General features: G+C 42.8%; 1 protein-coding gene across 1 annotated transcript; it reads right to left on the bottom strand.

Annotated features, from left to right (window-relative positions):
- Positions 1-263: 263 nt before the first annotated feature.
- Spag5 (sperm associated antigen 5) lies at positions 264-20,789 on the bottom strand. The gene is made up of 24 exons (XM_010642314.3): positions 20,569-20,789; positions 20,266-20,388; positions 17,303-18,387; positions 17,023-17,200; positions 9,243-9,317; positions 8,903-8,995; positions 8,680-8,814; positions 8,358-8,477; positions 8,158-8,250; positions 7,950-8,063; positions 7,094-7,187; positions 6,733-6,880; positions 6,550-6,652; positions 6,240-6,373; positions 5,928-6,066; positions 2,787-2,898; positions 2,547-2,633; positions 2,165-2,285; positions 1,947-2,058; positions 1,471-1,551; positions 1,158-1,313; positions 1,005-1,079; positions 794-874; positions 264-562 (listed from the first exon to the last, which is right to left on the bottom strand). Exons 1-24 carry the CDS (start codon positions 20,617-20,619, stop codon positions 491-493), a joined length of 3,582 nt encoding a protein of 1,193 aa, XP_010640616.1. The 5' UTR covers positions 20,620-20,789; the 3' UTR covers positions 264-490.
- Positions 20,790-27,728: the final 6,939 nt, after the last annotated feature.

The following is a 27,728-nucleotide window of genomic DNA, read 5'->3' as shown; positions in this document are numbered from 1 at the left end:
GAATGGAGCCTTTTCTGTTACCCCCAGGCCATGAGCCAAGGAACAAGCAGTCCAGTGCCCAGAGTATTTGGGGGAAGCAACAGAAGGGAGGGCAGACGGCTATGGCTCTGGGTGCAGCAGGAGGTGGAAAGAAATGTATGAATGGTGCCCAAGTTCTCTTTTCTCTGACCTCATCCACTCCCTCCCACCCAAAAATAAGATTCAGCAAGCTTGAAGAGGTACATTAAATACACTTTATTTAAATAATATTAAATGTAGTTGGCTCTAGGCCAGTTGGTTCTTGTGTTGGGGAAAGAGGGTATTGCAAGTAAAAAAAAAGGGGGGGGATGGAGAATCCAGCTTTCAGTTTCTTTTCCTTTTTGAGACAGGGTCTCACTATGTTGCCCAAGGTAGTCTTGAAGTTCTGGGCTCAGGTGCTTGTCCTTGCCTCAGCCTCCCCAGTAGCTGGAACTACAGGCACACACCACCGCCATTGGCTACTTTCTGTTTCTTAGCTCAGAAATTCTAGCAATCCTTGTAGCTCCTTGCAACTCCGCACTGCCTCTGGGATGGACAGCAGAGTCTGGGAGAGGAGGCAGAAAAGGCAGCTCAGAACAAGCCTAAGGCCCAACGCTCCCAGCTCCTGGAAGCACCCACCGAGTTCAAAGGGAGAAAACAAACCAGAGAAGCCTGTAGTATGGAGTCAGGTCCAGCTCTCAGTACAGTGGGAACCAAGATGTGCTCATAAGTACCCGCTGGAGCCAGGCTTTGGACCTTACGCGCCTTAGTTCTATCATCTCCCTCCCTGCTTTACCTCGTAAATATGCTGAACAATCTCATCTAGTTTCTTTAACTCTGCATCAGAGCGCCGAAGGTTCTCCTCTAGGATGTTTCTCTAGAAAGCAAATATGCTCCGTAAGTCCTGTGCTTAAAAGAATGGCATAGCTTGGTGGGATAGAGGCAACACGGCAGCGATTTGCTAGTGGTGGTAGGAAATAGCCCTGGAATAGTATGGAAATCCTCACCTGGCTCTGGAACTTGACCATGAGTTTTGCTTTCTCATCTTTCATCTCCAGGAACATCACCCTCAGCTTGTCCACCTATAGGTAAGTCCAGATTTGTAAGGGTACAGACTAAGGTCCCCACAGCTTGCCCGGCTCCTCTGTTAACTGAGTCACCTCCTGGTAGAGCCACACTTTCTCCTGGATCCAGTTAGTGGCCATGGGCTCACAGTTGGGGTCCAGCTGGCCTGCAAGAGTCTCCTGGAGCACTTTAGTCTCTGTTTCTGCTCGCCGAAGTGAGCGGGTGAGCTGGGTCACCTCTTCTCTGAGGCTCTGAGAAAGAGAACAAATATCTATAGTACTTAAAGATGTTCTTTACCCTTATCCCATGTTGTGGACAAAGGTAGAACAAGGTAACCAACTATGGCATGTCTGGGATCTGGCTACCAGTGCCATGGAAGACAGGGGCTGGGCATCATGAGGAACATACTATGAGCTCGCCACTCTTGTCTATCTGCTCTAGGATCTTCTCATTCTGCTTCTGTATCACTTCTTGGAGCTCCTTTTCATTCTGTCAGAGAGAGGGAGGTGAGAAGTCACTGAGCAAGAGCTGGCTTCTTCGCAGCCCCTGCCTGGAGGCAGGAGAGTGCCGACACTGTGCTTGGCCTGGTGGGACCAGTTGATACCCTACCACTGCAATTCCTCCCCCAGAGCTGTCAGGCAAGGCACATCTCAGAGGTGGGAGAGCTCTGCTGGAGTTCCTGACTCCTCTCCTAGTCTGCTAGGGAATACAGGTCAGCCCATGGCTGATTCTTAAATAATGCAAAATGTCTGTCTGACCCCGGGAAAGACAAAACTAGAGCACTGGCTGGAAAATCCCCACCACCCAGATTTCTGGATGGCTCCCCGTGGGCCAGTAGAGCTGCCCCAGTTCTTCATCGCCCCATTTGTAGGCCCCTCCTTCACCTTGTAGCGCAAGCACAAAGCCTGGTTCAGCTTCTCTAAGTCTGCTTCCTTTGCCTTCTGGGCTTCCTGATGCTGTTCTTCCTCGGCCTGCAGCCTCACCTGCAAAGCACAACTAAGGGCAGGAAGAATTCCTTATCATTCCTGTCCTCTGAGGGGACTGTGCCCTTAGTATAAGGGGCTGCCTTATTGCCCCGCCATCGAGACTGCATCCTACTCACATTTTTCGCTGCAGAGTCCCAATTGCTTCTTCTTTAGACTCCTGCAGCAGAGTACACAGGCTGTGAAGCTCAAGAAGCTTAGTATTCATTTCCGCCAGATTCTTCTCTATGTCTGGGGTCTCTGAAAGAGAAAGTCCTAGATGGAAGTGCAGCCCTTCAGCCTGGAAGGGGTGTATAGAATTTATTTCCACCGACTCTTACTGGTGTTCCCCACCCATAGGATTTGAATATCCAGAACATAACCGATCCCAAAAGACAGAAATAAAATGAGCCCAAGTCGAATTGAGGTTTTTAGAGCAAAGCACTTCTCATAGCTTTTGTCTTTATTTATCACCAATAGACTTTCTAGAAACAAGGCAGGATCCCTGGAGCCCCTCCTAACCTGTAGGCTGAAGGGAAACCATTGATGCTACTCGGGTGAAAGCACTCTTGGCACTTCCAAGCAAGGGTACAGGAGCTGATTCTACCTCTAGAATAAACAAACAAAAAGCAACCATGGAGAAAGGCCCTGCTGGTGATCCAGATGGGGGTCTGCCAGTGGCAGCTGGGAGATGATAGGTCTCTTCAGCAGCTCAAGGTAACAGGAGTAGCTTTCCCACTCCCAAATCCTAGGGTCTTTAACCTTCATTGGTCTCTGCCGTCAAATTGCTCCCCACGAAGTCATTGTCATTAGGCAGAGGGTGTTCCTTGGCGGGAGCACCGGCTGTGCTCAGTGGAAGGCCCTCTGGTTCAGCCTAAGTACAAGGGAGGGAAAATATCAGCTTCTGTTCAGAGTGACACCTCAGCTCCCAGGTCCTCCCAGACACCTCTTCCAGGGTGCTCTTCCCCCCACTCTATCTTGCTACTCCATATTCAACTCCTCATTAGCACCTTTCCTCAAACATGTTTATATTCCTAAGCCTCTCTCTTGCTAAAATAATACATTTTTTGAGTCAGGGTCTTGCTATGCAGTTCAGACTGCCCTTGAACTATGGTAGCCCAGGAAATGAATTCGAGGCAATCCTCCTACCTCAGTCTCTTGATTGCAAGCATGTGCCACCATGCACAGCTCACTAAAACAATAATTTAAAAAGAAAACAAGCACACAAAAAAGTCCTTAAATTCCTCTTTGGCTACTACTGGCCGGGGAGAGGAGAGGGAGCAAAGAGCAAGTAAGAAAAAAAGAATAAAAGAAGCCTACACTCTTACCTCTACGATCCTCCAGCCCACTATACTCAGGTTTCTACCCTACCATTCCACCACAATTCCTGTCATTTGGTTCACCAATGGCATTCTTACTTTCAAATACAATGAATGCTTTTCTGCTTGTTTTCTGGCTTGTTTGATACTGATGACTTCCTGTGCTCTTAAACATGTTGTACTTTTGGGTGGGGATTTAGCTCAGTGGTTCGGTGCCTGCCTCGCAAGCGGCAAGGGCCTGAGTTCAAATCCCCAGTACAAAAAAAAAAAACAAACAAAAAACATATTGTACTTTTATAAACTTATCTTTCTCATCGCTTTTTGGCCTTTTGGCTAAGATCAAGTATAGAAACTTATCTTTCTTGTAGGACATGACCCTCCATGCAGAAGCCTCATACATTTCTGGATATTTCTTCTCTCCACTCACAGGTCCTTCCTTAAACATTGGACCCCTCTGGGCTCAGTCCTTGGCCCTCTTTTCACTCTCTAATCCATTTCCCTGGGCGGCTTCAACCTTGGGAGCGCCACAAAAACATTCACTTTTGAGCTTCTATTTCCACACGAATGACTCTTCAATCTCTTTTTTTTTTCAATTGGATTTTTTTCCCCAGTGTCTAGCTCTAAACACTAACTGCCTGCCTGTGAAAAAACCACCAGAATGTTCCATAGTCCACATGAATGTTACTATAAAGCTGAGCTCACCATTTTCCCAGTCCCACTCCCATCAAAAATCTGCTCCTAGGGCTGGGGATTTAGCTCAGTGGTTCTGCCGCCTGCCTTGTAAGCTCAGGGACCCGAGTTTGATCCCCGGTACCAAAAAAAAAATCTGCTCCTGGGGGCCGAGGATTTAGCACAGTAACACTGCACCTGCCACACAAGTACAAGGTCCTAAATTGGATCCCCATTACCAAAAATAAATAAATAAAAATAAAATAAAATTCTGCTCCTAACCCTGTATTCCTAATCCTGTTCCTGAGCAGAGGGGGCAGCAAATTTTGGCCTGCAGATCAAATCTGGCCTGCCAACTGTTTTTGCAAATAATGTTTTATCGGAACATAGTCAAACACATTCATTTAGATACTGTCACAATGGCTGCTAAACAAAAGAGTAATGCCATGAGCTACAAAAGTAAGCTAGCTGGGTAGTTCAGACAGAAACCACAAGGCCAAAAACATTTATACAGCCCGCCCTTTAGGAATGGTTTGTTACCAGTTCTAGAATGGTGTCACCATCCCCTCTTGCCTTGCTCCATATACCTATACCTACTATTATTACAGTCATAAAAGAGCTACTTCCCATTTCCCAAACTTGCCACATTTTGTATGAGTGGGACCTTAACTTCTCTGACCCAGGCCTTGTTATAAAGTAGACACTATTGTACCTGGTATGGTACTGCATGCCTGTAATCTCAGTACTCACAAGGCTGAGGTAGGAGGATCACAAGTTCAAGGCCAGCCTGGGCTACACAGTGAGTTCAAGAGTATCCTGAATTACCCTGTCCCCAAAAAAAGGAAGGGTAGAACTAATCATCCTTTCCCAGTGGCCTATGTAGACTTCTACCATGATTGTATCAAGATAACTTCACATCTGTTTTCCTTCTAGACTATAGTGACATTTTTTTTTGTTTTGTTTTGTTTTTTGAGACAGGGTCTCACTATGTAGTTGAGACTGACCTGGAGCTCACTATGTAGCCCAGGCTGGTCTTGAACTCATAGCGATCCATCCTCCTGCCTCAGCCTCCCGAGTGCTGGGATTACAGGCATGCACCACCACACCCGGCTCCTTCTAGACTATAGTTTGTCATTTCCTGTGTTCAGAACACAGTTGGAAGAGGGTCAGAATCTTGGTTGTACATTTAACTGTTGAATAAGCTAATTAACTCTGTATTTTGAAAGATATCAACCATTTATTGTTAGTGTATAATGTGAGGAAGCTAAAGAAGCAAGGCTAAATTTCTGCTTTCTTCAAATATTGTCTAGTAGAAGAGACCAGATATCCAAGGAAAATCAATACAAGAGCAAAAGGAGAGTAAGTTTGTGAGAAATGCGGCAAACAGGTCAATGAATCCATATGATTTGGGAACATTTTACAGATGGTGAACTAGGGAGGGTTTCAGCGGGAAAGGAAAAGGAATTTCCAGTCTGATAATAGAAGAAAATGGGGCTGGGGATTTAGTTCAGTGGTTCCACCACCTGCCTTGCAAGCACAAGGATCAGAGTTAGATCTCCGGTATCAAAACAAAACAAGAAACAAAAAAAGAAAATAGATGTGGGAACAGCCCAAGGCTAGGTGTGAATGGAGATAGGATATGTGTGTGGTGTACAGACTGCCTCATTGGAGTAAAAGGTTCATAATAGGGAGGTAGGAGATGTAAATAGGTATGATAGATGGAAGAGGTTCTGTGGTAACTGAAAGTCACTGAAGGTCACAGAAATGGACAAGGACAGGATTTTAGGGGACTATTCTATAAGGATGGCCTTGAACTAGTGGCGATCCTCCTGCCTCAGCCTCCTGAGTGTTGTGACTACAGGCATACACCACCATGCCCAGCGGCAAGATACAATGAAGGAACCCCAGGATCTACCTCCTCCTTTAGTTTTGTCTGTAGGAAGAGAGTTAGGCTCTGTAGTTGTTTGGTCAGCACCCCCAGCTCTTGGGAATACTGCTGTGTCTTCTGTAGGTTTTGTTCCCGGTTCTCTGCTATGGTGCTGGCCAGGTCAGCCCTGAAATAAGGAATGGGGAAGATGACCAAAGACCAACACCTCTCCCAAATCCCCTGCATTCAAGGAGAGAAACCAGAGGCTCCACACAGTCACGATTCCCTTCTCAGAGACTCTGGTGTGTAAAAGTGCTTCTGGGAACACTTACGGGAAGCACAGAAAGGGAAATGTCTTACTTTAGGTTCTCTACAGCGTCCTTCAGAGTCTCGCACTGCAGGCTGCGCTCCCGGAGCACATCCAATGTGGTTTTTAACTGACACTCAATCTGGCCCAGCTCCAGGTGAGCAACCTGATTCTCCTGGTCTGCAAACTGGGAAGACGAGAGAAGGAAGGGAGGGAAGGAACAAAAGAGAAGGGTAGGGGAATGAGTCTAAGTGGGGAATTTTAGAGCTCTTGGTCAGAGGCTTTTTCCAGTTCATCATCTCAAACCTCCCCTCAGTGCTATCGGGCAAGTGTCCCACTCCTGAGGTTTACCAGCTCCCTTACCTCCACAGTCTCCTTCAGGTCCTGCACCTCCTTGGCCAAAACATCTTGTTGCTGCTGAAGTTCTGCGTGCATTTGTTTTAGTGCCATCTTTTCCTTTTGCCATCTGCCAGAGACCTTATATTAAATCCTGCTTGGTCTTACATGCTGGGTTCCTATTGTCACAATAACCCAACAGGAACTCACTGAGCAGCCTGCTTCTCGTTGCTCTGGCTAAGTTGGCAGAGCAACTCATCCTTTGTGGCCAGGTCCTGAGTACAGTGGGTGTGCTGATTCTGCAGTTCTTTGAGCTGGCTATCCTTGTCAGCCAGAATCTGCAGCTGAGCCTGGAGATCTAGATCAAAAGTATCCTAATGACACCATGCCATCATCAAGCAGGAAAATCTTCACATTTTTGATCCAAAGTAGGTGCTCCAGGGCACTTCCTTGTTCTACCACCATACTCCAAGCCTTAGCAGGCTCAGCTGCTTCTCTCTCTCTCACTCTCTTTCTCTTTCTCTCTCACACACACACACACACACACACACACACGCACACACGCGCATACCTGTTGCTAAGCGACTATTTTCCATCTTCATTTGTTCTATTTGGCCTTTGCAGTCCTCTAAATGGGCTGAGACTTGTTCCATCTCTGTAGAAATCTGAAAGAAAGTTTTCTACCTATAATTCTCCCTGAATCAAGAATGCCAGGACTTAGTGCATCTTCTTTCTCTCTCTCTTTTTTTTTTTTTTTTTTTTTTTTGGTTTTTTGAGACAGGGTCTCACTATGTAGTTGAGACTGACCTGGAACTCACTGTGTAGCCCAGGCTGGTCTCGAACTCACAGCGATCCTCCTGCCTCAGCCTCCCAAATGCTGGGATTATAAGCATGCATCAGCACACCCAGCTAGTGTATCTTCTCTTTCTGAACAAGACAGCAAACAACCTTGTTTCTGGGGAGCAATACTGCACAAAATAAAGCTGATAAAGATACATGAGAAAACTTGCTCCAGTGAAGAAGGTACTGAAGATCACAAGTGCAAGGACCCCAGTTGGATCCCTGTTACGAAAAAAAAAATGAAAAGGTACTGAAGAGACAAGTGTAGTGAGGCGTGGGGATATAATTTCAGCATTTGGGAGGTTGAGGCAAGAGGATCATTGTGAGTTCAAGGATAGCCTAGATAGGCTACATAGTGAATTCCAGACCAGCCTGAGCTATGTAGTGAGACCTTGTCTCAAAAAGAAGGTGCTGAAAAGCAAAAGAAACAAACAATTAGGCTCAAATCTTCGTATAACTAAAGGATCCGGCTATTCTCTAAAGCCAGGATTGAAAGACCAACTGAGGAAGCTAATGATATTACACATTGGAAAGGCTTCTGCAAAGGAAGAAAACAGACCCTAAGCAGTTTCCACTCATGGTTGTACCTGCTGCTTTTCTTTAACTGCAACATCATGGTCCTGCAGGGCCTGTCGGCTCTTGGTTGTGAGTTCTTCTATGAGTTGTCGAGACCGACTCAGCAAAGCTGTCCATGCCTCGTACTATCAGGGAAAGTAAGCAGGTCAGTAGAGCACACCTGAGGCAAGGCTCCTCACAGGGCTGGCTGTGAGAAATCTGAATGTCCCAAATGCTTACATCCAGTTGCATGGATGTCCAGTCCTGTTCAAGGGTAGAAGTCAGATTCACTGTCTGCTGAGCCAGCTCTCCTTGCTCTGTATGAAGGCCTACCTACAAGGGAAAGGTTGTCTGTGGAGATGGCCAAGGGGGGAGGGGCATGTGACCATTTTCCCAATGTGTCACCATAGACCACAGGAAAGAAAATGCTCTTAAATTACCAATTGGGCCTGGGCCTCCTGCAGAAGGCCTCTGAATTCCTCTGTGAATTTCAAGTTCTTTTCCAGCTGGCTGATGCGCTGGCCGGCATGTGCACAGAAAGCCTCCAGCACCGTCTCTGCCTGTTTAGGGAAAAGGTTGCAAGGACATGCAGGATAGAGAAGGGAAACAGCACAAAAATCCATAACCATCCAATACCTTAGTAGTTCTTAATTCCCCAGGGTAGGCAGTTCTTAGGCTACTCATCTGTGTCTCAAGTGCATTCCTATAAGAGCCCTGAGCTGGACACCTCCCATGTCCAGGAACAAATGCCCAGCACCTTACCACATCCTTGCCTCTGAGGGCCATTTCCTCTCTGTGCCTTGCCTCCTCCCTTTCTGTTTTGAAGCTCTGGAGCTTTACTTTCAGTTTCTTTAACATATCAAAGCAGCAGGAGACCAAATTTTCTACAAACCTAGACTACAAGATAAGAATAAGATGCTGTATTTGCTTCCTTTTTTGGCTTTTAGCCCCAGCAGAGGTCTCTACCTCCATCTCATCTGCTTACCTCCTGACTGATAGTTGTTTTGTCTTCTTCTACATGCAACAGGGACAGGTGAAGCAAGGTCGTGAGCTCTTCAGAGACTAGCGCCCATGATTGCTGTGAAGCGAGAAATGACCAGGATGGACAACATTTAGTCCCTAAATAGGAAGGAGGGGAACTTGGGAGGAAAGCCACGGACCCCAAATCCAAGCTCCTAGTAAAAAGTCCTTCACAAAGGATGGAGATTTAGGACCCTGCCTTTACCATCACAGCTGAGTATCACCATCTCCTAACCACTCAGGATTCTCCATCTTCAAGCTTTACAGGAGACCCTAGCAATGGTATAAGGCCAATCAGCACTTACCATGATGTTCCTAGCCTGCTGCAGGGCCTGTCCAATCTTTTGGCTCTCCTGAAGATGCTGAGGTTCCTTAGTTACCTAGGCAGATGAACAAAATTGCTCCTTTTGTTTAAACAACATGCACCAGCAGCCTCTCGTTCCCTTTCTCCAACAGTGAGCTAAAGGAGCCTCCCCTATCAGAAGTAGGACCCGAGGACAACTAGATGAAGTCAAGCCAGAGAGAAAATTCAAGATGGGCATGGTGGTGCACATTAAAGCCCAGTACTCAGGAGGCTGAGGCAGGAGGATTGCCATGAGTTTGAGCCTGGATTATGCAATTAGTTCAAGGTTGGCCTGAACTACATATAGCAAGATCCTGTCTCAAAAACAAAAAACAAAACAAATCAGCGGTAGGTAAAAAAATTCCTTTTAAAAAATCTTTTTTCCCTAATTATCAGGATAACACATATTATGAAATTTTAGAAAATGAAAAAATAAAAAGAGAAAGAAATCATTAATAATTTCATCACATGGAGCTAAATACTTGAAATTAAACCCAGAGGTTTTGCACTGACCTATATCCCAGCCTTCTTTTTATTTTTTTATTTTGAGACAGGGTCTAAGTTGCTAAGTTGCCCTGGACTTGAACTTATGATTCTCTTGTGTTGGCCTCCCACAGTACTACACAAATATCTTGAAGCATTTTTTTTTTTTGGTACCAGAGATCAAATTCAGGACCTGGTGCTTACAAGGCAGGCATGGTACCATTGAGCTAAATCCCCCGACTGTGCAGCACAGATTCTTTGTGTACAGAAGGCTATTGATTTTTGAATATTGACCTTGTAACCAGCTACTCTACTGAATCTGTAAATTAAGTCTAGAAGTATTTTGGCAGTTTCTAGATATTTCATTTTTTTGGATGTTATTATGAAAGGAAGTGTTCTCCTAATTTCTCTCTCAGTGAGTCTGTGGTTGGGTTTTTTGTTTGTTTGTTTGTTTGTTTTGTACTGTGGGTCAAACTCAGGACCTTGTGCTTGTGAGGCAGGTGGCAGCACCACTGAGCTAAATCCCCAGCCCTGGAGCACTGATTCTTTTTTTTTGTTTTTTTTTTTGTTTGTTTGTTTTTTTTTTTTGGTTTTTTTGAGATCAGGTTTCACTATGTAGTTGAGACTGACCTAGAACTCACTGTGCAGCCCAGGCTGGTCTCGAACTCACAGAAATCCTCCTGTCTCAGCCTCCCAAGTGCTGGGATTACAGGTGTGCGCCACCACGCCTGGCTAATTCCTAATTGACAATACAGCACTCATTCGCAGAGGTTCCAGGTATACCTCCATACTTGATATAGGGATTTCCCTCAAGTATCAGGCCACTGATTTAGAAATAAATTACCATATTCAATAAATTCTAAGACGAACACCTTTTCATATTTTATATATCTGAAGTGGAAATGCACCCTAATATTGATAGTGTCTTAGATTTGATGAAATGCAGAATGCTTAAGAAAAACCACAGTTGAGGTTATAAAATACACACCTCAGAATCAATGGGAAGTTGGTTCCAGTAACCCCCTCAGATACCAAAATCTGAACACTAAGACCCTCATGTAAAATAGTGTGATGTTTGCATATTTAGGGAATGCTATTAAGCAAAAAAAAAAAAGTCTGCATATGTTCACCATAGATGCTTTTTTTATCCTCCATGTTTTCCATGCATAGTTGGTTCAATCACAGATTGAAGATCCATGGATACAGACAGACAAATATAAATATATCTGAAATCCTGGGTTTTTGGGGGGTTTTTGTTTGTTTTGTTTTTGCTTTTTGTTTTTTGAGACAAGTTCTCATTATTTGGTCAAGGCTGACCTCAGTTTTGCTTTGTAGATCAGGCTGGACTTGAACTTGTGATCCTCATGCCTCAGGCTTTCCCGTGTTGGAATTATAAAACGTGCACCATGTCTGGCTTGGGGTCCTGTTTTGTTTTGTTTTTTAAGAGGGTGGGTTGACTTGCTTCTAGGTAGGAAGAATCAACATAGTGAAAACAGCCATACTTCCAAAACTGCTATACAGATTCAATGCAATCCCATGTGAAATCCCAACAGTATACCTCACAGAACTTGAGAAAACAATCCAAAAATTCATTTGGAACCAGAAGAGACCTAGAATAGCAAAACTATTCTAGGCAACAGACATGGCAGGGGGTATCACAATTCCCAACTTGACACTATACTACAAAGCTATTGTGATAAAAACAGCACGATACTGGCAAAGAAATAGACCCGAGGATCAATGGTATAGATTAGAAGATGTGGAAACAACACCAGACATACTCAGTTACCTCATCTTTGACAAAGGAGCCAACCATCCTCACTAGAGGAAAGATAGCCTCTTTAATAAATGCTGTTGGAAAAATTGGCTTTCAACTTGCCAAAGATTAAAACTAGATCCCTATCTTTCACCATGCACTAAACTAAAATCCAAGTGGATTAAAGATCTAAATATTAAAACAGAAACACTAAACTTGCTGGAAGATAAGTTAAGCAGAACTCTCGAAGACATTGGCATAGGAGAAGCCTTTATGAACAAATCCTCAGCAGCACAAGAACTTGCACAAAGAGTCAACAACTGGGATCTCATTGTATTAAAAAGTTTTTGGGCCGGGGATTTAGCTCAGCAGTTTGGTAGCCTATCTTGCAAGACCCGAGTTCAATCCCCGGTACCAAAAAAAGAAGAAAAGTTTTTGCAGTACAAGAGAAACCACCAACAAAGCTAAGAGACAACCTACAATGTGGGAAAAAATTTTTACTAGCTACTCCTCAGACAAAGGACTATTATCTAGAATACATAAAGAACTCAAAAAAATCAGACACCCCCCCAAATACAAAGACCCGATTCAAAAATGGGCAACTGAAATGAACAGACATTTCTCAGACAAAGAAGTAAAAGCAGCAAATAAATATATGAGAAAATGTCCAACATCACTGGTCATTCCAGAGATGCAGATGAAAACAACACTGAGATTCCAGCCCAGTAAAAATGGCTGCTATCAAGAAATCAACCTATAACAAATGTTGGTGGGGCTGTGGGGAGAAAGGAACTCTTCTCCGTTGTTGGTGGAGTGCAGACTGGTGCAACCTCTGTGGAAATCAATATGGAGATACCTCATTGCTTCTTGGCCTTTTGGCTAAGATCAAGTGCAATATGGAGAGATCTCAAACAACTAGGATTAGAGGTCCCATTTGACCCAGCTATCCTTCTGCTGCGTATCTTTCCAAAAGAATTAAAAGAATAATACCACAGTGATATATTGGCACCCATGTTTACAGTGACACAGTAAAACTAATGACATAGCTAAAACTTGGAAACAATCCAAATGCCCATCAAATGGAAACTGGCTAAAAAAGATGAGGTTTTTCTATAAAATGGAGTACTACTCAGATATAAAGAATGAGAAACTAGAGTCATTTATAGCTAAATGGATGCACATTGAGGCTATACTCTTAAGTGAAATAAATAGGACACACTTGAGTAAATACCAAAGTTTCTCTGGTGTGAAAAACTAAAAGTGTAAATAAGGTTCAAATGGTATAATTGATAGTGTGCAATAGGAAGAAAATGGCTAAAGGGGAAGTAGGAAGGGGAGGGGAAAGGAAATAAGGGAAAAGAGAAAAACGTGAAAAAAGGAAAAAAGTGGAAACAAAGTCTTTGTAAATAGAGAAAGATGGGGGAAAAAAGTTAAAAAAATAAAAAAAAAATAGAGAAAGATGGAAGAAGTGAAGGGAGGGCAGGGGAAAAAATAAGAACCAAGACATACCATGTAAAGGTACAAGATCCCAATGATAAATGTAACTGTACTGTTTGCTTTAAACGTACCAATAAACTTAATGGGGGAAAAAAAAGAGGGAGGGTTGAGAAAGGGTCACACTGTATTCCAGGCTGGTCTTGAACTCACTATGTAGCCCAGGCTAGCCTCAAACTCACGGCAGTCCTTCTGCCAAGTGCTGGGAGGGTGTCCTACTTTTACTACTTAATTTTTCCTTATTAAAATGGACTGAGACACCTGCTTGAGAGGGCTTATCAAAGTACAGTACCACTAATATTTTGTTTGTTTGAGACAGGGTTTCACTATGCAGTTCAGACTAGCCTTGAACTCACTATGAAGCCAAGGCTGGTTTCAAACTCATGGTGATCTTCCTGCCTCAGCCTCCTGAGTGCTGGGATTACAGGCACCACCATGCCTAGCCAGAGTACCACTATTTAACTTCTGCTTGTATTTTATTTATCTTCAAAGTTTCTCAGAGGTTATCTGAACAACCACAAACTTATATTAAACTTATTTTTCCATGTTATTAAAAACTCCTCTTATGTCACCACCCCCCTAGTACTGGGGATGGAATCCAGGACCTTACATGTGCTGGAGAAGCACTGAGCTACATCACCAGCATAAACATTGTTGGGGTTTTTTTTTTGTTTTTTTTTTTTTTAGTACGGGGACCGAACTCAGGACTTTGCCCTTGCAAGGCAGGCGGCAACACCACTGAGCTAAATCCCCAGTCCTAAACATTGTTTTTAATGACTATACAATATTCCATCTATATTTCATTATTTTTACTGTTTTTAAAATTATTTTTAAAAAATTTGTTTGGGGATTTTTTGTTTGCTTGCTTTGGTACCGGGGATTAAACTCAGGACCTTTTGCTTGTGAAGCAGGTATGGCAGCACTGAGCCACACATCTCTGGTCCTGTGGTTTGTTTTTTGTGCTAAGAATTGAACCCTTGCACTGAGGTACATCCCCAGTCTTTTTTTTCTTTTGAGACAGGGTCTCTCTATGTAGTCCAGGCTGGCTTTGAACTTCAAGGCTCCTGCCAAGTGCCAGGATTATAGGTGTGTGCCGCCACACCTCTCCTCAGTCTTCTTTAATTGTTTAAAACAAAAAAAAAAGTTTGTTTTGTACCAGGGATCAAACTCAGGTCCTTGAGCTTTTGAGGCAGGTGGCAGCATTATTGAGCTAAATCCCTGGCCCTTAATTATTTTAAAATTTTAAAACAGGGACTCACTAAATTTTTAAATTGCCCAAGCTCGGCTCAGAACTTGAAATCCTACTGCCTCAGCCTTCCAAGTACTGAGACTATAGACATACACTTCACCCCGTCTGTTGCCATCTTTATTCAGAACTTTATTCCTTTAGGATATATCCCTGTAGTTACAGGGTCAAAAAAATTGAACTATCTTAAGGATTTTACTTAATTGCCTTCAAATGAGAATGAACTAAACTGGGTGTGGTGGTGCACACTGGGAGGCTGAGGCAAGAGTATCAAAAGCTGAAGCCCAGCATGGGCAATTTAATGAGACCCTGTCTCAAAATATAAATTTTTTAAAAAGGGCTGGGGATGTAACTCAGTGCAAAAGCCTGGCTTTAATCTCGAGTACCACAAAAAGAAAATAAAACAAAACATAGTATGCCCCTCAGAGTAGAAAGTATGAACTTGAAGGCAGCAGAGCCCTAGGAAGACTCAAATTCTAAGAGAAAAGTGTCTTCCTTACTGCCGAGAGGGAGCCATTGTCAGGAAAAGGGCTACTGCTGGAGCAGTGCTGAATCACAAGGCTGTGACAGTCTGGATTTAAGGAGGCAAAACTGCATTATTCTCAGATCTCTTGGGGTTCCTGGCTCCCTTTCCTAGCCACAGTTATTATTATCAACTGCATCGTGCAGAAAGGTACAGAGCACCACTGGGCGGGACACACAAACTGCTCCAAGCTGGGCAGTCAGGCAGGTGATGAGGTTGATGTGAAGGAGGCAGCCAGGCGGCAAGGACACGCACGGTGCTGGGGAATGGCTGAAAGTGATGTCATTCCCCCTTTTCAACTCTGCTTCAGTGGCCTCCAAAGGGACCTGGCAAGCTCAGGAGAGGAGGATACAAGGCAGATTCAGGGATGGGAAACAAGGTCAAGGACAAGAAAAAAAAAGGATATAATGATAACACACGAGAGAAAGTCAGCTAGACAAGTGAGAATCCCATGGTTTCCAGGATATTTAGCAAAAGGCCATGCAGTCTCCCACCAGCAATCATTATTTTGAGGATATTCTCACCTCAAAAGAGGTCTCCAGACACTTAGACTCTTCTTTTTTATGCGGTATTGAGGATTAAATCCAGGACCTTCATACTGAGCTACATCCCCAGGCCATTAAAAAAATAAAATTTTTTTCCAGGTGTGTTGGTGCACTCCAGTAATCCTAACACTCAGGATGCTGAGGCAGGAGGATCACAGCAAGTTTGAGACCAGCCTAGACTACATAGCAAGCTTAAATCCAGCCTGGATGACACACTGAGCTCAAGACCAGCCTGGTCCTTCCTGTCAAACACTGAGTTTCCAGATACACAATATACATATTCTGTGTTACCTACACAATACCAGACTCATTTTTTTTTTTTTTTTTTTTTTTTTTTTTTTTTTTTTTTTTTTTTTTTTTTGTACCAGGGATCAAACTCAGGACCTTGTGCTTGCAAGGCAGGCATGATGCCACTGCACTAAATCCCTGGCCCCCATCCTAATATATTTTTATACTTTAAAATCTGTTATTGACCTATATCTCTGAAACAAAAGTTCATCTAAATTTAAATTTAAATTCTTCTAAATTGCTTTGAACAGAAGACTTTATAAAAAAAAAAAAAAAAAAAAAAAAAAAAACTTTCTTTCAGATGGAGAAACATTTTCATCTGTTGTATACTAATCATTATATGTTTTAATAAAATCCTAAACATATCCAGTGAAATCTTATTGGAAATCATCTATTAATGAAATGAATGGAAGTTCCTTCCCCATATTAATTCACCCATTTCTTCACCCTGCTTCACAAGAACAATGTTCTGAGTCCGATCCCTGGTACCAAAAAAAATAAAAATAAAATCAATTCTCACAAGGCATAGTTCAGCAAGAATTCATGACTAGGTGGCTATGAGGTTTAGCTCAGTGGTGCTGCTGCCTGCCTTGCAAGCGCAAGGACCCAAGTTTGATCCCTGGTACCCTCCCCCAAAAAAATTCATGACTATTTTCCAGTCTAATAGATGTAGGTACTAAGAATTCTTCATATAAACAAACAAACAAAAAAAATTGGTAGGAACAGAAAAAAGGAAAGAAGGGCATGCCACACAATTCTAGGCCACTTTCTTTCCTTTTTCTTGGTACCAGGGATCCAACTCAGGTCCTTGCACTTATGAGGCAGGCAGCGGAACCACTGAGCTAAATCCCCAGCCCCAATTCTAGGAATATATCTACAGAGACCTGTCTGCCAATAATCTTATTGAACTTTCACCAAAAATGTCTAATGATCCACTGACATAAAATCTACCTCCAAATTTGTTGAAAACATACAAAAATGACATTATACAATTATTGCAGTCCTTTGCTTTTTCAGAATGTGCACAAATATTTTCTGTTGTCCTTTGATTGTTAATGTAAGATTTGAGATAGGAAGGATGTTCTTCTTTAGTAAAGTGGGCAAGGGCAGTTAGAATGGGGAAATAAAAAAGAAAAAAATCAGTAAATATATTTGGATGAAGAAGACCTAAACATTGATTCCTTCAAAACTTTCCTTGTTTGTACCCCCTTGGAAAGTCTTAATGTACCCCCAGAGGTGTAGTGAGTATCCATCTTTAAGGGTTTTTCCAGATTCTCAAGTTTTCCTACATATTCTACCGTAAAAAGTTTGTGATCCAGGAGTCCTTGCCCTCTGACAATTTATTGGCTTAAATTCTAAGGAAGAGGGCCACCATGATCCTTCAGTCCTTGAGAGGAAGCTGCTTACCTGACTAGGACAGGTATCTGTCTGGGTGCTACAGGCCTGTGCTTCTGGGTGAGGGACAGCCAGGTGACTCTTCCAGTCCTGTAGCTGGCGGGTCAGAACCTCCAGAATGACAAGAGAGCTCATCAGATTATCTTCCAGGTCATGTCTAGACAATGTAGTCAGATCTGGAGGATGATGGCTGCAGCAGGAAGAGAAGAACATGAGGAAAAGAAAAGAAAGGGAAGGGGAGAGAGGTCTAGGGTAACAGAATTCCAGAAGCATAAGGATATGAGGCACTTACCCCCAGAGGTGGTGCTGTGCCTCTGCAGTACTCTTCTTGGTGTCCTGTGAGCCTATCTGGGATTTGTTCATATTCTTTTCCTGTGGTACTGGAGGAGTAAACCAAGTCCCCACAGAGCAAGTAGAGAAAGACGTAGTGCCAATGGCAGCATCCTGCAGCATAGAAGGAAGGGATAAACTTTGGCGGAGATTTTCTAGCATGACGGAAGTATTTACACCCTTTTCTAGCCAGGCCAATGGGGACATCCAAGTCTCTGAATCACATCCAAGAATTCTAACAGCATCTTCTGCTGGGCCTGGAGCTTCCTGGATTTCCGATGCTGCTGGATTTGGTGTCAGGCATGTGGGTTGGACATTTTCCACATTTGAGACAAGTTTTTGATCTCCCAATTCAACCTTTTCAGACAGTGTGGAGCTCATTTCTCTTTCTTCTATAGCTCTGTGCTCTACAGTTTCCTCCCCTTGGTCCACATGATTGGTGGTGAAATCTGCTCCCAAGCCAGTTGAAGGAGAAAGCCAGAGAATGGAGGAAAGCATGAAGTCATTACTTTCAGAAGGTACTAAGTCCTCAGGTACAGATTCAGTCCTATTGCTCCTCAGGCTCTCCTCAGAACAGTGTAGTTGTTGCTCGGAACAGGGATTTGGTGGAGAATCCAAGAGATGAGATGGAGTTTTTTGAAATGTATGTTTCTCAGGCATAGCAGCAACAACTTCTAAAAAGCCATCTTCCATGCAGGGTGCCACGTCCTTCTTCACTAGATTTCCTGGCCTCAAAGGCTTATTTAGAGAGCTGCTGTTTGTCTCTGCCGTGGTATCTAAAAGAGCCTCAAGTATCACTTCTTGCTGCTGCTCCACTGGAGGGGATTCAAGGACCGTGGTTTTAATCACATAGTCATCCACTGGGCCTATTCCTTCCTCAAATGTTTTGGGCGTAGAGTTGGTTTGGGGAGTCAGACCTAGGCGCTGCTCATCTGATTCATGCTGACAAGCTTCTAGACATTCTGAGGGATAGTTGAATTGTTCTGAAGGGGAGTCTGTCCCTTTGGCATTGCAAAAACCCAGTACAGATGAGTTGTTGCTGTCTTCCTGCCAAAGAAAACAAAAACAAATGGTAATAAGGCAGTCAACTAAGTTCCCAATATATAATTAATGGGTGTAGGATATAAGGCAAATTTTTAAAAAACTTCATTACCTGTGCTTACCTAAGGAGGTTCTTACCAATCCTTACCAAGGATTGGCCAATCCTTGTTACCAGAGACCCAACAGTAGAGAAAGAAAAGTTAGAAAGCCCTTTGAGCCCTTCCAAGTGAACCAGCCTTCAGCATAAACAAACAGAATAACTATCTATATCATGGGGAAATGTTATTTTGAATATGACCTTATTCCTCTCACTTCCTAACTTCAACCCACTTGTAGGAATCTAGAGTGGGTAGGGACAGACAGATAAAATAATAAAATAAGGCTGGTGTGTAGCTCAGTGGTAGAATACCTGTTATACAGGTATGCACAAGGGCCTGAGCTGGATCCCTAGCACCACCAAAATAATAATAATAATAATAATAATAATAATAATAATAATAATAATAATAATAATAATGTTGATGCTGATGAAAAACAAAATCATGGTCAAAGAAGAAAGAGAAAGCAAATGTTCATATTTCAGGAGTAATGATAAATATAACTGAATTTATAGCATTTCTTTGGTGGTAGTAGGGTGGTACTAGGGATTTAACCCAGGGCCTTGCACATGATAGGCAAGTGCTCTACCACTGAACTACAGCCCTCAGCTGCCAGCCCTTCCTTTATTTTTTTGCAGTACTGACAACTGAGCATAGGACTTTCACACTGAACTACATCTCCTGCTTTTTTGGTTCCTTTGTTTTTTTAGAAAGGGTCTTCCTATCCCCAAGTAACTTGGATTACAGGTATGTGATACCACACTGAACAAGCACCCTGAGCTTTGTCCATGCTAGAGCAAGAGGGAAAATATGGTAAATTCCATATGTTCCATTATTAAAAAAACAAAAGGATAACAATTTTTTTTAAAAAGTTAATTTCCCAGGCAGTAAGTTCCAAAAAAATTTCTTCAAGAAATCTTATAGAGGGGTCAATCTCTTTTTCTGACAAGTCTTTTTGTTGTTGTTGTTGTTGTTGTTGTTGTTACTAGGGATTGAACTCAGGACCCTGAGCTTGCAAAGCAGGCACAGTGCCACTGAGTTAAATTCCCAGCCCTCTTTAATGAATCTTTATAGCAACTGAGAGATAATTTGTTCTTGGTTACTTCTCTCCAGATCTTTAAAAATTCAACTCAAGCCAATTCTGCCAGAGACAACTTAATAACAATGAGGATGGTAATGATTACATAAAATAATCATTAATAGACAGGGCACACACCTATAATCCCAACACTTGGGAGGCTGATGGCAGGAGGATTGCTGTGAGTTCACAGCCAGCCTGGGCTACATAGTTCAGGGTCAGCCTGAACTAGAAAGGGAGACCCTGCCTCAAAAAACCAAAACAACAACAAACAAAAGCAAAAATCTAAAATAATCAATTATAATAATATCCCACATTATAACTTGATCCCAAGGAGAGCTCTGACTACTTTCTGGGGTGGATGGATATTCCTTCACTGTTGTAACAGACACTGATCTCTCCATCTGTGAGCCCATGTTAGATAAATACCACTAATTAGAAGGAAAGATTTCTCAGTAGTTTGGTAAAGGTCGAAAGGGGGAGGGGATCATAAAACCAACAGCTAACTAGAAATTTGGGTTCTCAGTGGATTTCTTTAACCACCTTAGGGCACCTCTCTGTTGGCCTGAATAGCTGTAAACGGATATCACTGTTGTAGAGACTTCATTATCGTTATTAATTACAACGTTCCAGCCCTGGCCCTCTGTTCCTCTGAGCTCTCAGCCTGGGCACATAGCCCAGTCGAGCAGCTGTCCAGATGAATCTCACCTGCAGTCCCAGCTTGCACAGTGTTGGGGTCAGTGTGGAGCACAAAGCGGGGCCTTGTCTTGAGTTGACGTCACTGGGCTGTAGGTTTAGTTCCCGAAATGGAGTTCTCATAGCTGGTTGCCCCTGAGAAAGCAATCCAGAAGAAACAAATGTGAAAAGCCAAGTTCCACCCAAGTCGTGCTGAACAAAGACCCCAAACGCCCAGCCCCACGGTTGACCCAGCTTTTCAGGACCTTTGGACCCAGAGCTCCAGACCCTGTAATCCCGCCCTAGCTCTTTCTCCGAGAGAGCTTCCCTGCTCACCGGCTGGGGCGAGGGCGACAGGCTGAGGTTCAATTTCTTCACCCGCCACATCTTCAACACGGATAGGAGGTTAATCACCTCCCAAATCAAGTCCGGTTCACCATGTTTCACCCGCCGTCTTTATTTGAACCTCGTCTACGATTCTCGATTGGCTGGAGCGCCGTAGTGCGTCAGTTTGGCGGAGCCACTCCGGACTCTAGCCCGGTGGGTGGGCGGGACTGGCAGTGACCACGCCCCTCCCCGCGTTTAGCTTGCGGGAAGTAATCTCCGCGACCTCTCAACAAAGTCCTTATGGAGCGCCAGAGGCAGACCCGGCCCGTTCGGAGTTGTGTCCTCACATCCCAGACGACGCCGCACGAACCTGGAAACTCAGGGAATCCATTCCTCCCGCTTCCTGTGGCCCGCCCTCACACCTGCCAGGGAAGCTGTCTCCATGGCCAGGTTTAAGGGCTCTCAGCTTTGACGGGGAGCCCCGAAGGCAAGTTAGTGGAGGGCCAGGGATTTCGCTCAGTGGAACCCCGCATGCACAAGGTCCTGAGTTCAATGCCCGCACCACCACCACCCCACCCCCACCGCCAAAAAAGTGAGTGGAGCAGTCTGTACTTAGGCCTGGACTGTCCACGAATCCATGATGGCCTGAGACACAGATCTCAACCTGGGCCTGCAAATCGTGACTAAAGATTTCTGGGCATTTCTTGGGATTAACCTTAGAGCCTTTAACAAGTTTACCGTAGTAGCTAACAAGTAACGAACTGAACATTTATTATGTGCCTGGCTCTATATATTCATTTAACACTCATAGGGCTGGGAATTTGGCTCAGTGGTTGTGCTGCCTGCCTCGCAAGCACAAGGGCCTAAGTTCGATCCCCGGTACCAAAAAACAAAACAACACAAAATGTACATTTAATCCTCATAACATGAAGCATTATAACCCTCTCCCCTTTTTGGGTTGAGCCAGGATCTTGCTGTGTAGTTCAGGCATTGAATTCGTGGAGCCTCCCAAGTGCTGGGATGACAGCATGTGCTACCTGACACTTGGCTCCCATTTTACAGATAAATTGAGCCAGTGAGCCAGGCTCCCAACTCACACTACCAACTCCTGCATCCTGTCTCTCAAATTCCCTCTGTACTGGAAATAGATCCACTGCAGGTGAAATTGGTACTTTGAAAACAGCTTAAGGTCTTCTGTTTGAGACAATTTATGTTGTGCAGGCTGTTTTTCTGTTATCCATATGACCTCGTTTTTACTTGGTTACCTCTAAAGACCCTCCTGGGTTCAAGTGATCTCTTGTTTCAAATACCAAGTAGCTTGGACTACAGGCTTGTACCCAAAAGGTGTTTCCAAGTCAATTGTTGATGACTGTGTATTCCTCTGAACACTCACTGAACTTTTTTGATACTTGAGATTAAATCCAGGCCCTAACTCACGCTAGGTAAGTACTTTCAGTAAGCTACACCCATTGCTCTTTTTGAGTTAGGGTCTCACTAAATTGCCCAGGCTGGCCTCAAGCTTGGCTTGCAGTCCTTCTGCCTCAGCCTCTCCAGTTGCTGGGATTACAGGTATGTGCCACAGTACCTGGCCTTTTTTTAACTTTTTGAATGTGGATAGCTGGCAGATTCTAAATGACTTATATGCTGTGCATTATTCTGTTGGACAGTGCTACTCTAAAACATGATACGAGCCTGCAACCCATTAACTGCTTAAATACAAATGGGGAGCCTGGGCTTAGCCAAGAGTTAGCAGATGGAAACCCGAGGAACATTTGTAGTGAGTCAAAAAGACCTTAAAAATAAGACACAAGGGCTGGGGGTTTAGCTCAGTGGTTCTGCTGCCGGGATCCCAAGCTCAAGGACCTCAGTTTGATCCCCAGTACCAAAAAGAAAAGGAAAAAAAAAAAAAAAAAAAAAAAAAAAAGAAAAAAAAAAAAAAAAAAAAAAAAAGAGGGTGGGAAGTGTAGGAAAACCAAGACAGAAAGCTCTTGGTGCCAGTATTAAAGACTTGTGTTAATAGGAATATGTGAGCTAGAATGCTTAGTCCTTGTTGCAGCTGGTATGTCAGGCACCAAGTGGGCAGCAGCTAAAAGGATATGGTACTTCCAACAGAAAATGTGGATAGGGAGGGGTAGATGAGAAGGAAAATGTGAAATAACGCAAAATTAGTTTGTTTATATCATTTTCTGTAATTTTTAAAAATTTGGTATTTTTCAACAAGTGCTGTTTTATTTCAGCACATGAAACAATAGTCAGAGGTTCTGAAAGCACAGACTCAGCCAGGCATGGCTATAATCCCAGCATTTAGGAGGCTGAGGCCAGAAGATTTCTTTTATTTTATTTTTGGTTGAGACAGGGTCCAACTATGTACTTGAGACTGACTGGAACTCACTATGTAGCCCAGGCTGGTCTCGAACTCACAGCAACCCTCCTTCCAGTGCTGGCATTACAGAGGTGCGCCACCATGCCCGGCAGACACCAGAAGATTTCAAGTTCAAGCCTAGACTGGGTTACACAGTGAAAACTTGTTTATTGTTTTGTTTTGAAGAAAGTCTACCCTCCTATGTACAAACTGTATGTACACCTTCATAAAAATATACGTATAGTACTCAGAAGGCCGAGGTAGGAGAATCACAACTTCAAGGCCAGCATGGTCGACTTAATAAGATACTATCTCAAAACAAAAAGGATTGGGAACATAGCTCAGTGGTACAGCATTTGCCTAGCATGTACATACAAGCCCTGGTACTGGTAAAAAAAAAAAAAAAAAAAAAATTAAAACATGAATAAAAACACACATTTAGCTTTATTTACTTACACATACATCCCCAAATTAATTGATACACAAGCTGGGTATTCTGGGTTTGAAGTTTGATGCTTTTTCCACTTGAATTCTCCCTCTCTTCCACGGTTTTTTTTGTTTTTTGTTAGAGACAAGGTCTCGTTATGTAGTTAAGATTGACCTGGAACTCACTATGTAGCCCAGGCGGGGCTCGAACTCACAGCGATCCTCCTGCCTCAGCCTCCCAAGTACTGGGATTACAGGCATGGGCCACCACGTCCGGCTGTCTCTTCCAAGTCTTTTCTTTCACATTTTCTTTCCACTCTCCCAACCACCCCCACACATACAAAGGTGGAGAGAAATCATTAATTCCTTTCCAAACATAGGATTTCTTACATTTTGGCATTTTTCCCCCCACTCAATGTCTTCTAAAAAACCTTCTAAGCCAACTGATACAGACCTAACTGACTTGTCATTTCATATTCCTTTCCTTTATTTTGAAAACAGCTCTTTTCTAATGTATAAGACCTCTGTGTTACAGACATTAATTGCCATCATTCTCACATTTTATTTTTGATGTTTTTTGTCTCCTAGCTTGAATAATGCTGTGTGGACATCAATAGTTTTTATGTGGTCAAGATGTAGCTGCCATAATACCTAGATTTTTTGCCTTGATCAAGCCATTCAAATTTTCATGCAAATATGTACTTCATTTACAGTGCTTTCATTTTCTTTCCTGGTTTAGGTATCTTCTCCATCCCCTGACTGAAGGCCTAGTCTCTCAGATATTCTAAGAATTTTAATGTTATCATTTAAATTTTTTTGTTTTGGTACCTGGGATCGAACTTGGGACCTTGCACTTGCAAGGCAGGAAGCGAAACCACTGAGCTAAATCCGCAGCCCTCATATTTAAATCTTTCTCTAGAATTAAGTTTCAGGTATGGTATAAGAATCCAACCATTTTGAAACAGTTTTTAAATTTTACGATCAAAGATTTCTTCTTTTGTAAAAATTCAATCACATAACCCAAATCAGCAATCCTGAGAAATATCCACCAGTTTTGAGCAAATTCAAAAGATGTTTATTTTGGAGCTGGGTTTGGTGGTACATGCCTGTAATCCCAGCACTCAAAAGAGGCTAAAGGAGGATACCAGGATGAGGGCCTGGACTACATAATAACCACACTGAATTATATAATGAGACCTTGTCTCAAAAAAAAAAAAAAAAAAAAATTCATTCCCTGGTACTGCAAAAAAAAAAAAAAAAAAAAAAAAAAAAGATATTTTGCAAGGCAGGCTGTTTTGTTTTTTTTTTGTGGTACCGGGGATTGAACTCAGGCCCTTGTGCTTGCAAGGCAGGCGGCAGCACCACTGAGCTAAATACTCAACCCCAAAAAAGATACTTTTAAAGTATCAGCCCTACTGCTGTGTATAACGGAATACAGAACAAAGGAGGCAGTATGACAGTTGCTAATTAACAGGACTCCATATACCAGCAAAACTCGAGAAAATAAAATCTGAAACACTGGTCTGGGGATTTAGCTCCATGGGCACGCTGCCTGCCTTGCAAGCACAAGGTCTCGAGTTTGATCCCCAGTAACAAAAAATAATAATAATCTGAATTATACTTTCAAAATAAAAGCAAAACAAACGGATAGGAAATAAACCAGCATGACTTTTTCTTAATATAATTGATTAATCTATTAGATCTACTCACAGGGGCTGTGTTAGCTCGCTAGGGCTACCATAATAAATTTCCAGACTAGGTAGCTTGAACAGCAGAAATTTACTTTCTTACAATTCTGGAGAGTAGAAGTCTGAGACCAAGGTGCCAGCAGATTTGTTTATTTATTTATTAGACAGGTTTTTATGTAATTCAAGCCATTCTTCAACTTACTATGTAGCTCAGGCTTGCCTTGAACTCATGGCAATCCTCCTGCCTCAGCTTCCTTCATACTAGGATTACAGGCATGTGCCACCATGCCCTGCAGAACTGGTTTCTTTTGAGCCCTTTCTCACTGGTTTATACAGAGCGATTTCCTCCTTATGTCATTACATGGTCTTCTCTGTATGTGTGCATGTGTCTGGGTCCTAATCTCATCAGCACACCAGTCATACTAAGTTAGGGCCTACCTATATGACTTCACTTTTACTTAATTATCTTTTTAGACCTGATTCCAAGTACAATCATATTTTAAAGGTTAGAGGGGCTGGGGATGGAAAAGAAAAAAAGAAAAGTCTAGAGGTGAGGACTTCAACATGAATTTTTGGGGACACATTTCAGTCCACAACAAGGGCTAACATAATACAGGGAATATAATTTTATTTATTTTTTAAAAGCTCTGATAAGAGGCTGAGGGAATAACTCTTAACTAATATTCGTAAGACCCTGAGTTCAATCCCCAGCAACACTTACACACAGACACACATACTAGCTTTGATAAGATTTCTACAATGAAGATTCTCTATAAAGACTTAAAGACATAGGGCTGGGGATTTAGCTCCGTGGTTCAACTGCCTGCCTTGCAAGCGCAAGGACCTGGTACTAAAAAAAAAAGAAAAAAAGACTTAAAGACATAATCAGGGCCAGGGATTTAGCTCAGTGGTACCGCCACCTGCCTCAAAAAAAGCACAAAGTACGAGTTTGATCCCTGGTACCCCCCCAAAAAAAAATTTAGATAAAGATGTAATCAAGGTTGCCAGGTGTGATGGCACATGCCTATAATACCAGCACACTCAGGAGGCTGAGGCAGGAGGATTGCTGTGAGTTCGAGACCAGCCTGGGCTACATAGTGAGTTCCAGGTCAATCTCAACTACATAGTGAGACCCTGTCTCAAAAAACCAAATAAATAAACAAACAAACAAATAAAGATGTAATCAAGGGTCTGACATTAAGTTTGTTATATGAATGAACAAGTAAACACATTCACCAATCAATTATAGGTTAGAGGTAAAAAGACAAAAGAGTAAAAAGAAAAACATAAAGCAAAAGAAGAGCTACAAAGATACAAGTATATAAAAATTAATGCCAGGTATTTAGCCTGCACTGTGTAGTGAGATCTTGTCTCAAAAAAAAAAAAAAAAAAAAAAATCAAGTTAAATCTTAAATTTATGAAACATGGAAGATGGAGTAAAATATCCACGTTTACAGGTATATTTGACTTTTTTAAAAGTAAATTCTTCTAGGGTAATGACAAGTCAAAGTATAGGAATAAAGATTTCAGATTATATATTTTAAAATTCTAAGTAAATTTCATATGAATAAATAAAAGGTATTAATATTTTTAAGTCAGTGATTCTGAATGGAGAGTGGAGAAGAAAATGCCTTCCAGGGCCAGGGATTTAGCTCAGTGGCATTACACCTGCCTTGCAAACATAAGGTCCTGAGTTCAATCCCCAGTACCAAAAAAAGCAAAATAAAAAACAAAATGCCTTCCAGGGGTAAGCAGACCAAAACTGAAATGAAGCCAAGACTTTTTCAAAGTTTTACTTTCTTAAACTTTTATTTTCTGTCACACCTTCTGTTCTATCCTAAATATCACTGCTTAAGTGCAACAGTGCAGTATGTTGAAAATGTCCTCATTTGGTGAAGAAATAATTCAAACTATGTGCATGAAGTTGGTCTCTAAGCTACATAACATGATGGGGGAAAGGGACTCAACTGACATTATGTTAGTCATTCTCTAAGGACCGTAACCCATTGTAGCACTGTGACCAGAAGGGCCATACACTGTTGGATGATCTAACATTAACAATGAGCCACACACAGTATCAAAATCTTTTGTATCTGCCCCTTGTAAAAGCATCATAACTGGGGATGTTGGCTCACAACTGTAATCTCAGCTACATACAAAGCTGAGGCAGGAAGATCACAAGTTCCAGGTTAGTCTGGGCAATGTGGCAAGATCCTGTCTCAAATAAGGGCTGAGAATGTGGCCCAGAAGTAGAGTCATTGCCTAGCATGAGCACAGCCCTAAGGAAAAAAATAAAATGCATCACAGAAATCTGACATTCATTCCTCATAATTAAGAACCTGTAGGGGCTGGAGATTTAGCTCAGTGGTCCCACCACCTGCCTCACAAGTACAAGGACCTAAGTTCGAGCCCAGATACACCCCCTCCCCCCCAAAAAGAACCTGTAGTATAACCTGGGAGTGGTGGCACACAGCTGTCATCCCAAGTACTCTGGAAAGCAGAGGCAGGAGCACCACAAGTTTGCATCTAGCCTGGACAACTTAACGCCTTAGTGAGACTCTGTCTCAAAATTTTAAAAGAAGCAGCTGGGGGTGTAGTTTAGTGTGAAGGCCTTAGGCTAAATCCCCAGTACCACACACACACACACACACACACACGCACATGCACACGCACACACACGGATACTGAGATAC

The sequence above is a fragment of the Fukomys damarensis genome, unplaced genomic scaffold (assembly GCF_012274545.1).
Source record: "Fukomys damarensis isolate Sample0158 unplaced genomic scaffold, DMR_v1.0_HiC HiC_scaffold_13, whole genome shotgun sequence".
NCBI classification, from domain to species: domain Eukaryota; kingdom Metazoa; phylum Chordata; class Mammalia; order Rodentia; family Bathyergidae; genus Fukomys; species Fukomys damarensis.
This window is presented reverse-complemented; position numbering and strand designations above follow the sequence as displayed.